Raw genomic sequence first — 13,810 nt, 5'->3', positions numbered from 1 at the left:
ACTCTCTTTGCAGTTTTAAGGGTGGCAGAAGCTTTACTTTTTGTTCTATCATTGGTATGCTTCTGTTAGAAGATAAAGGTGCTGAGATTTACATTTGTGTGAAATATTCCGGATAAGAATGCTGGCAAGAACAAATAGTAAAAACATTAAAAAGGAACTTACAGACTTTCCTAAAAAATGTTTGGATGCAGCAGCCTCTGAAACAGACATGAACACTTCAGTCCAGGTTTTGGTAAGGTGTTTGTTTTCTTTTTTTTGATGGTTGTGTTTGTGGGGTTTTTTTTGGGGAAGGGGGGGAAGGAAGAAAAAGGTTATAGCATTTAAGATTGAACGGTTCTACCTTCTAATGCCCTCTTTCAGTCTCCTGCTGTGTTATTTCTGATGAATGTATATATAGTTTGCTCTTTTATATTTTAGAAAAGCACTTTTCTAAGTGGTCTGTCAGTACTGATTAAACTTAAATACATTTAAACCAGAAAGTCTTTCTAGCTTACTAGTTTAAATATGATGAAACTGATGTTCTATTTTCAATGCTTTTATTTAATGTTTGAAATGAACAAATCGTTATATTTTTATCTTGTAAACTAAGGTGCACAGTTTCAAAATTTTAGACTGATTAAATACATCTCTGCAATGAAAAATAAGCTATAGAATATATATTCAGAAGGAGCAATGAAAATGTTTTGCTTTATGTGGTTAAGAGGTCAAAAGGCAATTTCTACAGTACGTGAAACTTGACATGTATTTTTTTGTAAATTTTGGGTTATTGAAATAGGGAAGAGAATGGAAAAAGGAAAATATTGTGTCTCAATGATTTCTGACCAGATACCAGAAGTTATATGGTAGATCTTACTACCAGGAGAGTCATTCTGATAATCTGTAATTCTTTAGTTGTTGGTCAGACACTTGAAACATCATAGCTGCAAGTCAATATTGGTTACAATTGATATGCAGTTAATTTTAGACCTAGGTACATTCCTTAGGAATATAAAAATGATAGATGTCTACTGGATCAAACTATAAATGTTTTCTGTGGCAAAATATGAAGATTGTGTCAGAAAAAGATTCTCATAGATTTTGAAGGGATAATGTTGTATATAGAATTCATGAGTACATGTGCTAAAGGAAGTCCAAAGGAAATGTTTATTGGAAACAAATTTGAACAGAGATGTGAGCCACACCCAATCAGCGCAGTACTTATTGGGAGTGTGTTCTACATAACATCCAGGTCTCCATTCTGTGTGTCAGCTATCCTTTGGAATGGTCATTAATTTCTTTATGGTAGACTGTATCTCTGACCATAGTATGGACAAGCTAAACTTTTTAATAGAAGTTCTATAGACCAAATTTGACGTAATTGTGTACATTTTAAACAAGCATTGTGAAATTTTACATTAATGGAGGGTAAAGACTAATATATAACCATATACAAATATACAAATATAAATATACAAATAGAATGAGACTATTGCCTTATACACTGTAAGCCGCCCTGAGTCTTCGGAGAAGGGCGGGGTATAAATGTAAAAAATAAAAATAAATTGTTTTTCCATAGTCTTAAATAATGGAACAAATGCAGAAATTCGAATATGAATCATACAAATGCCAGTTTATAACCCTAATAAAGATTTTATTGATATAAATTTATGTAGTCTTACCATATTGAGCAAGGTGAGCTTTTATCACATTCTTTAATATGAGTTTTTTAATTGAATTACCTGGACTTTATTATGAAACTGAATTATTTGTTGCCTCCGCTTCGTTATAGAACTGAAAATAGATTGTCTCATCTCTAATGCAATTTTGATTGATACTCATTTGAATGAGATATGGTGTGATATATATATGTATTTCAGGACCTACTCTTCTGTTAGCTATGGAGATCTAGGAGACAGTATTATGTATATGTAGTTCTAGGAGACAGTTACTATGTACAGGTACAATGGTTCATTTAGTGATCATTCGAAGTTACAGTAGCACTAAAAATGTGATTTATGACTTTTTCACATTTATAACCATTGAACCATTTACACATATAACCACATGATCAAAATTCAATCACTTGGGGACTGCTATGTTCTGGATCATGTGATCACATTTTGCAACCTTCTGACAAAGTCAATGGGAAAGCCAAATTCACTTAACAACCTTGTGACTAATTTAACAACTGCATTGATTCAGTTAACGACTGTGGCAAGAAAGGTTGTAAAATGGGGTAAAATTCACTTAACAAACGACTCGCTTAGCAACACAAATTTCGGGTTCAATTTTGGTCATAAGTCGAGGACTGCTTGTATTTGTTTTTTTCCTTTTGTTAATCATAAAATTTTAGATTTCTTTCTGTCATATTATGATTACAATTCAATTCAGAGTCAGTTAAATTCTTGGATCCATTTTTATTATTTCTGACTTTTTTTTTTTACTAATTGTTTCTCATTCTAAGTTCATATCCTATTTATTAGCGTTCCCATATAATGGTAGAATGACTTCAATGACTTTTAAAATACATGAAAGATGAATTTTTTTGGTGATGTTGATAACAGAGTTGAATATGAATTATCAATTTCTATATTGGGGACAGTGCTGCACATTGTTCTTGAATATATTATTTGCATCTATTTCTCTCCAAATACTACCTTTATGTTACTACTAACATCTGTCATTTTGGACACCTCAAACTTAAATGCAGACTTTCTAAAGATAGTCACTACCAGTATATTTCAGTTTCTTTTGATGTACATAGTTCCATTTCTTCACTTATTCAACTTTTCAAGAAAAAGATAGGGCCAATTGATGTAGAAATCTAGATTATAGATTTCTATTAGAGACATGTTGATGAGAAGAAATATATACCAGTAATTTTTTTATGGTTATAACAAATTCTGTACAGTTTTCTGATAAATCTTATGGTGTTGAATAGCAAGGGACATATCTATTTGGTTCTCATTGCTTGTATTTTAAATAGCATAAATGGAAAAACCATAGAGTATAATGATGTTGGGTTTGTCCACTTAACCATGGCAATCACTAAAAAAAATAGTTCAGTCTTTCTCAGGCCAACTTATCTTAGTGTTGTTATTGTGGGAATAATATTAGGGAATCTCCTAAGGAGGTCCCCTTATTATTATTACTTTTTAGGAAAAAAGTATTCTTTGTTCTTTTTTTTCCTTCCAGGTTTTACCCTTTTTAATTTCAGCTTGTTGCCTTGATTTCTGGCACAATATTCAAATTGCTATATGATTTTATAATTTTATTTTAAAATTTTGTTTATTTTAGGAAAAGGAAGTGATTACAATGTGGGATACTAACAGCTGAAAAAATTATTATAGGTGTAGTATTATGGTATCTATAATTTTTCTATAGTAGAATCTTTTTCTCATGTGGTGAAACTATTTATAAACGGAAAATGTTTCTAGGAGAATATGAGAAAAAGATTCTGCTTTCCTGTAAAAGTGTTGGTATCAATGTAGCAAATGCCAAAGTCAATATATTGTCCTCGTATTCTTTTGTTAGGGATGATGACATTTCCTTCCTCTTTTTGTAGATCTGAACTCTCAGATGAGTTTGGAGCAAATGTCTCACAAGAGTTTCTTCAATCAGGTTAATTACTTTAATTTAAAATCCATTGTTAGATCTAAATGTAGATATATAAAGCAGTAGAGAACATTCTATTTTCAGAGGAAATTTTGAATAAAAGAGAGGAGCGGTTTTGGTAATATGAAATATAAATAAATAAAACAAAACTATTTCAAGGAAAGCTAAGGATTGAAAAAGAAAACACCACATTACTGAAAATACAACGTTGTTTTTACTAATATTTCTGAAATAATATATTTTGAACAGAACTTCATTAGAGAAAACAAACAGCAATAATTTATACAATTGCAAAAAAAGAAGGTGAACCATCGTTGGCTCAACATACATGGGTACAAAAAAGCAATTACTTCATGAATCTTAGATTTATTTTAGTAGGCTTTAGTAGGTCCAATGCTTGAATCTTAAAATACATCATTTGAAGAAAATATGTTTGCTATATTAAATATCTTAATATCAGTTTCTACTTAATAAAAATAGTAGCTTTTCTATAATAGCTTTGTACCAGGGGTGAAATCCAGCAGGTTTTGACATTCTGGAGAACCGGTAGCAGAAATTTTGAGTAGTTTGGAGAACCGATGGTGGAAATTTTGAGTAGTTTGGAGAATCGGCAAATACCACCTCTGGCTGGCCCCAGAGTGGGGTGGGAATAGAGGAGGAGTTGGGAGAGAATGGGGATTTTGCAGTATCCTTCCCCTGGAATGGGTGGGAATGGAGATTTTGCAGTATCCTTCCCCTGCCACGCCCACCAAGCCACGCCCACAGAACGGTAGTAAAAAAATTTGGATTTCACCACTGCTTTGTACCATATAGTTTCAATCTTTGTTAACACTCAAGACTCTTTTTTTCTGCTATGTATTCAAAAAGATTGTGATATCTATATCTATATGGATATATATTGTACCGTATGATTCTTGATGAATGTATCGTTTCTTTTATGTACACTGAGAGCATATGCACTAAGACAGATTCCTTGTGTGTTCAATCGCACTTGGCCAATAAATTTTTTTATTCTATGTGTGTGTGTGTGTGCATGTATGGGTATGTATATTTTCTTCTGAGTGTGGGCATCCGAATTTCAGTTTTTTAATGTGTGCCAGTGTGTTCACAGAAATAAGTGACAATAAACATTGTCTTGTCTTAAGCATAAGAATGATTAATATTTTGATTTGGCTATTCTGAAATTTAGCGGGTTTTGAATTAGGTGAGGTGGAAAAATATCCTGTGTTTAAGTTTGTTTCAAATTTATATAATGTCAAATAGATTTTACAAGTAGCATTTATAGTACTAACAGAAATCCAAAGCTGTCAATCAATTTCTACACATAAAGCTTTTATGGTCTAGGCACGAAAATCTATTCTACAAGGAAATAATGGTTTTCTGAAATGTGTATATCCATTTTAATACTAAGAGGCATTTGAATCCCATTTGCTACTTTTTCCCATTCCCAACCTTTTAAAACTTCAGGATTAATCTGAGAAACTAGAAAGGCTTGGGGGAAATGGTCCAGAATTAAAACTATAAGAGAATATTGACAGGTATGAAGATAGTTTATTCGTCTTCCTGTCTTTGAAACACAGCAAATGCTGTACAGCAGGGGTTCCCAACTCCCAGTCCACGGCCCATTGGGAATCGGGCCACACAAACTGTAGGTGAGTGTGCAAAGCTCCATTTGTGCATGTGTGGGATTAGGTTGCCCATGAAAAATCATCCCCACCCTTCCCGCCACTGCCAGTCTGCAGAGCCACTAAGGTTGGGGAGTGCTGCTCTACTTGAAACAGAAAAAAACCTCTACTACAAGGCCTTGCTGTGGGATTATAGTTTTCCTTGTATCCAGAAATTCAGAGGATATATATTCAGTATAACAACAAGAAAAAAATTCTGAAGGTATTTGAAGAAAGAAATTGATGATTATAAAAAACTGACTTAATATCCAATTGGGATAGGAATATATTGGACTTGCAATCACACTTAACTAATATTGCATGCAGATATTTCAATTTTGTGTTGCTCTTTCAGGTTGCCTTTTCCTTGTTTTCCTTCCCTCAGTTTTACCAAGCATACAGGTATTCTGAACAAGTCTGTACAGTCAAATCCCAAACAAATCTGAAGCATAGTTGAAGCAATATTTTTATGCTGTTCTGGATCAGGGATCCATGCTATCAACAAAACAATTTGAAACAGCTTTCTTAACCAAATGCTTTACTATGGTGAACTTTTCCATGACATGGCCTGTTTTGATACTGTCAGGAAACAGTTTTCAGGAAGCATATGCAAAAACAATAATGTGTGTTGAAAATCTTTCCACTTAACAATATAGAACAACTGCTCTTTCAAATTGTTTTGCTGACAGCATGGACCCCTGATCCAGAATGATTCAGAATAACAGAATATTGCTTCAAATATGGTTCTGATTTGTTTGGGATTTGACTGTAAAGGCTTGTTCAGACTGTGCTTGGTAAAACTGAGGGAAGGAAAACAAGGAAAAGGCAACACGTGAGATGAAGGCACCGGATCAGCAATATGATTAGAGTGTGTTGAGGAATAGCTGTTAATTATTATTAAAATCAGATCAAGATGAAGAGTATTTGTCCATGTAATCTCCATGAGTTAAACTTGTTTTGATGACTTTTCAATTACTATTGAATAGGAATTAGAGGAGAAATCCCAAAGACTGCCAATCCACAGTTGGAGGAGAAATAGCTGGAGGAAAGGGTGTGCCTCTATGGAGGTTGCTTTCATTTCGTTCATTGTATATTGATAATGTGAAGTTGCAGTATAAAAAGTCTCTCACAATTTGGAGTTAAGTGTAGTATTTTTGTAAAAAAGGCCCATAGCCTACTGTCTCCCTACTTCTTTCATTTGCTGACTTTTTATTTCAGTGCAAGAAAATTAATTGAAAGTCTGCACCAGCTCAGTGTAAGCCATTACACATTTGAACTTGGATTGCCAAATTGTATTCTCAAATTGTTATTGAACAGTGACTTCAATTCTTATATTATAAAATATAGTCAGGGGTTTGTAAATTGTGAAAAGCAATGTATTTAGTACTGATAGAAGAGAATATTTGTAGTTCAGAGTTGAATTGTAGCGTCCTTGTTGTTCTCTTAGCTTGGTGGTTTTTTTGTAGATATTTCATGATGCACTGATGATGTTACCTGGTTTGGTAATGAAAACATCTGCAGGAAAACCACCAAACTCAACGAACAGCAAGGACTCCACAATGTTTTTAGTCTTTCAATCTAATGTTTGGGTGAAGATAAGGAGTCTTTTATAAGAATATTTTAAAATTATAGTATAATAATATTCTTTTTATTATGCCAAGCCATAGAAACCCATATTTAGTAGCATAGAAAAAATAAAATTATATTTCTTTGTGCTTTGAAAAAAAGAAGTTCAGAACTTGTTCTTTCCGTATAAGGTCTTGCCTTTTTAATATTTAGTGGTTTGTAAAATACAAACAAATGTAACACAATACAGGAAAAGTTAAACACTGAAACAAAATAGTCTGAGTTAAATATAACTGAAAGTGAACAAAATACTAATAGTTTTATTGCCTAAACATAATCAAATAATCATAAGATAGTTCAAAATAATATTAACATTAGAACATTAATCTTTTAGATTTCATTGTCTTTGTAAAACTAAACTATTTTTTGAAAAAAAGAATGTCAGTCCAAATTTTGTTACATCATTCATCATATTAGGGAAGTAGCAAAGCATTGGTGAAAATTCTTTACATTTTCATTTAATTGTCAAATATTTATAATAAAGAAAGCTATTTCTAATACAGGTAGTCCTTGACATAAACAATTGAGCCTAAAATTTCTGTTGCTAAGTGAGACAGTTGTTAAGTGACTTTTGTGCCATTTTACGACCTTTCCTGCCACAGCTATTAAGTGAATCACTGCTGTTAGTAACATAGTTGTTAAGTGAATCTGGCTTTCCCATTAACTTTGCTTGTCAGAAAGTTGCAAAAGGTGATCACATGACCCCAGGACACTGCAACTATTATAAATATGGACCAGTTGCCAGGTGTCTGAATTTTGATCACAAGTCCATGAGAATGCTGTCATAATTGTGAAAAACAATCGTAAGACACATTTTTTTAGTGCTGTTGTAATTTCAGTCACCAAATGAACTGTTGTAAGTCGAGGATTACCTATAAAGCTACTATATTGTAGGTGGGAATTGTGACAGTAATAAAATACCATTGAAGGTTCTAACTTATGTTTTTCTCTATGTAGGTGCTTCTTGTCTCTATTGCTTCATTGTTAGTTAGAAAGATAATTTATTTCTTACCCAGTTGTAATAATGGACAATAACTGTTGAACTGTATTTAACAGTTTTTATGCTTAATTATCCATCTCCAGAAGACTTAGATTTAAGTATTCATTTCTGTGAAAGTATTTCTATAGGGCTATACATGAACCGACATGTAACTGTCTTGGTATGTTTTCTGAGCTAAATTAATTAAATGAATTAGTTGAATATAATGTTCAACATGCTTTGTAATTAGAAAAAAATGTAGATGTGTATTTCCTGGGTTTTTTTTCTCATTGTTAGTGTCCTCTATTTATATTTGGTCTTTTACTAAGTTTTTGCAATGGCTAAGTTAGTATTTTCAAAATTAATTTTGTCTATATTTTTTTAAAATGTGGGTGTTATTATTCTTTGAATTAAGTGTACTCTGCTGTATCAACAAGGCATGTTTTCCTGCTATAATGATACATAGTGTGCAGTCTTAAAAAAATAGTTTGCTTCATAGTCTTAATTCTGTAGTCTCTCCTTCATAATGAATCTTTCAAAACATAACCTTTTGTTCTTTTGAACTCCTTCCAATAACATTATTCAAAGACAATATCTCCATGTGGTAGGCATTAGACTATGTGAAGTAATCTTCTTTGACCAACCTCTCTGCAGATCACTATGCTTCTATAAGACTTTTCTAAGAAATCATTACCCTAGAAATACTTTAGAACTGTATTTCAATCTGGAATGGAAACGTAATGTATTTTAAATCTAATTTCACATTCTCCACGTAATTCTAATTGCTGGAATTTAAGGTTTCCTATAGTTTTTTCTAAAGACACCTCGGTATGTGGAGAAATTTTCAAGCTCAAAAGTTAACTATTCTTTTTTGTTGTTGTTACATCAAAACAGCCTTGTAGCTAATACCAAAAACAAAACAAAACATATAATTGTGTTTGATGCCATAATATTTTGTCTAGATTCATGATCTAAGGATTAGAAAACAGAACCATCCTTTAAGATGAAGAGTAATGGAAATAGTTTCTATATCTAAATAATTTAGATTGTATAATAGTAATTTTCAAGCTATTAGCATGAGGTGTTTATGTTAAGAAAGTAGAAATAGGTTCCTACAGTTTTTAGTGCCTAGTGCTACCAATCATCATGATATTAGTTCAAGCTCTATATCAAATATGGAAGATGCAAGATTATATTTAGACCCATACATCAAGTACAGCCACAACAGATTTCCCTGAATCCTTTGGTTTAGAATTGTGAACTAGACTTTACTCAGCTTCTCTTGAACATCAGAACTTGAATATGGCAAAGAGCCTGGCTTTCTGAGAGACTGATTGTCTCCAATAGCTTCTGCCCGCTCGGTGCATTCCAGCAGAATGGCTGTGCTCCAAGTCCACCTCATTAAACATTTCCGTCTTGTGGGACCTAGAAACCTTCCCTGTTTTGCCCTCCAGAACAGCATCCCCCTCCCCCAGGGATAAGGACCGTGCCCTCTCCTACAGTTCCAGAAAATTGTGAAAATATTTAGTCTCAGTCCTGGGACAATGTTTATTATTTGTTTAATGGACCCTGTTTTAGTTTGTTGATAGTGTTGTTTACTAGATAATTTAACTCTTGGTTGTCTGTATGTTTTTAGCAATTTTTAAGTTTTTTTCTAGGTTGTATGCAACTCCAAGGCAACGGGCAGCCAATAAATTTTTAATAATTATAAGATCCTTGGAAATGACTCAGTAGGTGGATAAAAAGGTGAAATCCAGTCTAACTATCACTCTCTATCCCACATATATTCCAGCTTAAAACAGGAACATTAGAATGTTACGATGTGGTTTACATATAGTTCTGAATCAGTTATTGCAAAATCAATTAGCTAATCAATTAAAATTCAATGATCAGGAAAATTAATATCAATTAATGGAAAGGCTATAAGCTGATTAAAATCAATAGCATTTGTTTCTTTAGACAGAGTTGAACTATATATTATCTTGTTAGCATAATGCTCATTTTTTCATATATGTTTATAAACACATAATTTTAAGTTCAAAACTATCCTTTCTAGATAAAAGCAGTAATTCTGTACACTTTTAACTAGGGAATAAATCCAGTGTAAACAATGGTATTTAATTTTGAGTAGTCATATCTGGGATTGTATTGCATAGATTTATGAATGTATATTGCATCTTAAAATATATTTGGGTATAAGCATAAAAATCTCTACTCATCAAATTTTTTTCCCTCTTTTCAGGCAAAACCAAAGATAATTGAGCCAATAGACTATGAAAATATAATTGTTCAGAAGAAAACTCAAATAATCAACGATGGCTTGCGTGAACTGCTACTTTTTCCATATGATGATTTCCAGGTACTTTTTATTTTTTATGAAGGTTGAATTAAATTTATTATACAATACTCTAATACTAAGACTTGAAAGAAAATAGTTAAGACAATGCAGCTGATCTACCAGTTTCTAATATTCTATAGCTGTATGGTTTAGGTACATCATAAAATAAATAAATGAAAAAATGAATCAAGTCTAAGTAAATTTCAAGGTTTTTTTTTAGTTCACTGCTCGTAATCTGTAGTTATTGGTGAAGTATTGTTATCTTTCTGTTTTTGAGCTTAACTTGATTGTTAATTATTTCTTTTAAAGTCTTAAAGCAGGATAGGACTAGATCACCTGAAATGACTCATTTTATATCCCTTAACTCAAAGTCACTTGAAGGTTTTTATGTGATATGGAAACAGTTATTAAACATAGCCTTTAGAAACAGATAGCTTAACAGGGGATAGATAATTGTGTTTGATGCCATAATATTTTGTCTAGATTCATGATCTAAGGATTAGAAAACAGAACCATCCTTTAAGATGAAGAGTAATGGAAATAGTTTCTATATCTAAATAATTTAGATTGTATAATAGTAATTTTCAAGCTATTAGCATGAGGTGTTTATGTTAAGAAAGTAGAAATATGTTCCTACAGTTTTTAGTGCCTAGTGCTACCAATCATCATGATATTAGTTCAAGCTCTATATCAAATATGGAAGATGCAAGATTATATTTAGACCCATACATCAAGTACAGCCACAACAGATTTCCCTGAATCCTTTAGTTTAGAATTGTGAACTAGACTTTACTCAGCTTCTCTTGAACATCAGAACTTGAATATGGCAAAGAGCCTGGCTTTCTGAGAGACTGATTGTCTCCAATAGCTTCTGCCCGCTCGGTGCATTCCAGCAGAATGGCTGTGCTCCAAGTCCACCTCATTAAACATTTCCGTCTTGTGGGACCTAGAAACCTTCCCTGTTTTGCCCTCCAGAACAGCATCCCCCTCCCCCAGGGATAAGGACCGTGCCCTCTCCTACAGTTCCAGAAAATTGTGAAAATATTTAGTCTCAGTCTTGGGACAATGTTTATTATTTGTTTAATGGACCCTGTTTTAGTTTGTTGATAGTGTTGTTTACTAGATAATTTAACTCTGGGTTGTCTGTATGTTTTTAGCAATTTTTAAGTTTTTTTTCTAGGTTGTATGCAACTCCAAGGCAACGGGCAGCCAATAAATTTTTAATAATTATAAGATCCTTGGAAATGACTCAGTAGGTGGATAAAAAGGTGAAATCCAGTCTAACTATCACTCTCTATCCCACATATATTCCAGCTTAAAACAGGAACATTAGAATGTTACGATGTGGTTTACATATAGTTCTGAATCAGTTATTGCAAAATCAATTAGCTAATCAATTAAAATTCAATGATCAGGAAAATTAATATCAATTAATGGAAAGGCTATAAGCTGATTAAAATCAATAGCATTTGTTTCTTTAGACAGAGTTGAACTATATATTATCTTGTTAGCATAATGCTCATTTTTTCATATATGTTTATAAACACATAATTTTAAGTTCAAAACTATCCTTTCTAGATAAAAGCAGTAATTCTGTACACTCTTAACTAGGGAATAAATCCAGTGTAAACAATGGTATTTAATTTTGAATAGTCATATCTGGGATTGTATTGCATAGATTTATGAATATATATTGCATCTTAAAATATATTTGGGTATAAGCATAAAAATCTCTACTCATCAAAATTTTTTCCCTCTTTTCAGGCAAAACCAAAGATAATTGAGCCAATAGACTATGAAAATATAATTGTTCAGAAGAAAACTCAAATAATCAACGATGGCTTGCGTGAACTGCTACTTTTTCCATATGATGATTTCCAGGTACTTTTTATTTTTTATGAAGGTTGAATTAAATTTATTATACAATACTCTAATACTAAGACTTGAAAGAAAATAGTTAAGACAATGCAGCTGATCTACCAGTTTCTAATATTCTATAGCTGTATGGTTTAGGTACATCATAAAATAAATAAATGAAAAAAATGAATCAAGTCTAAGTAAATTTCAAGGTTTTTTTTAGTTCACTGCTCGTAATCTGTAGTTATTGGTGAAGTATTGTTATCTTTCTGTTTTTGAGCTTAACTTGATTGTTAATTATTTCTTTTAAAGTCTTAAAGCAGGATAGGACTAGATCACCTGAAATGACTCATTTTATATCCCTTAACTCAAAGTCACTTGAAGGTTTTTATGTGATATGGAAACAGTTATTAAACATAGCCTTTAGAAACAGATAGCTTAACAGGGGATAGATAAGTGTGTTTGTTGGTCATTTTCCTAGTGCTGTTTGTTTGTTTCTTTTTTCTTGGGACATGAACATATTGGTCTATAGATTTAAATGTTGGCGTTATTGTATATTCTGATATAAATCTGATTTTCATTGTTAATCACAGTTTTGAAAGTCAGCTCCAATTTATTTATGACATTGTGATCATTAGCCACAAAGAGTGTCCAAAGAGCCAAGGAGTGTTTAAATGCTCAATATAGCAAGCAGACTAGTTGGTCTGAAAAATTAACAGGAAAAAAAGGCTCAAGGCTTATGAAACTATTTTTACTCATCTAAGCAGATTTTGAGCCAGTAGAGAATGTCAACTCTTACATCTACTTTGGCCAAGTGTTCAGTACACAGACAGAATTGATAAAGATATATCAATTGAGGTAGATTGGTATGGATTAGCTTTCATCCAACAGAAAGCAAGAATGGAATTTTCAGTATCATAGACATAACAGTAATGACCTATGGTTGTGAAGTGTGCAACTTAAGAAAATCAGAAGTGAAAAAACTTCAAAAAATTGAAATTGATTACCTATGAGCTGGAGGGATGAATTACAGAAAATTCTTGGACCTAACTGAATCTTTAAAACATTTATTAATATATAATACGTCATGACCCAGATTCAGATTCTGAATCTGAAGTTGAAGAAGCTGCTCCAGGTGAGTGTATGGAATATCAGCCTCAGGAGGGACAGAGCCAGACATCACATGAGGCTGATCAATCACAGGCACTACCTGACAGCTGGACCTGTCAGGTGATGATGACATGAGGTCTCCCAGTCCTTGCAGTAGATGGCAGGAAAGAAGATAGAGCAGAGTAGGTCTGTTAGGATACTTGCCAAGCAATGGAGTAAACATTCTAATTAGTGACAGCTGGCTGCAGGCTATAAAAAAAACATGATTTACCTTTGTTCTCTTTGCTGGAAACAATATCTGGTTCATGCTTGACTCCTGTGTGTGAATTCTACCCTTGGACCTTAGATGCTTGGACTAGCTGACAATTCTGACAGATTCTTGAAACTTTAGATAACTCTTCTGCATACTCCTCTTTGAAAACAAACTTCACAGGCAAGCCTTTGTGGTGTTTGACATTGCTTGCTACAGTAATGTTGCTTGAAAGTAAAACTCATAATCTTCACCCAAAAAATTATACATTGATTTGTGGCTGAAACCTCAAGCAGGACACAATACAAATACTTGTTGGTGTCATTGCTTCAGGCAGAGAATCCACCTGAATAAATATGACTGAAGTACCAAAGATATCACAGCAGTCTAAC

The 13,810-nt window shown here is 32.7% G+C and overlaps 1 protein-coding gene across 3 annotated transcripts in view; it reads left to right on the top strand.

Annotated features, from left to right (window-relative positions):
* DOCK9 (dedicator of cytokinesis 9) overlaps positions 1–13,810 on the top strand; it is a 134,570-nt gene that overhangs the window by 22,715 nt on the left and 98,045 nt on the right. For all 3 annotated transcript variants that reach the window (XM_058184564.1, XM_058184565.1, XM_058184563.1), the window contains exon 2: positions 10,106–10,222. In XM_058184564.1, coding sequence (XP_058040547.1) covers positions 10,106–10,222 — 117 coding nt within the window. The remainder of the gene's footprint in view (positions 1–10,105; positions 10,223–13,810) is intronic.

This window comes from Ahaetulla prasina, chromosome 5 (genome assembly GCF_028640845.1).
Source record: "Ahaetulla prasina isolate Xishuangbanna chromosome 5, ASM2864084v1, whole genome shotgun sequence".
Lineage (NCBI taxonomy): Eukaryota > Metazoa > Chordata > Lepidosauria > Squamata > Colubridae > Ahaetulla > Ahaetulla prasina.
This window is presented reverse-complemented; position numbering and strand designations above follow the sequence as displayed.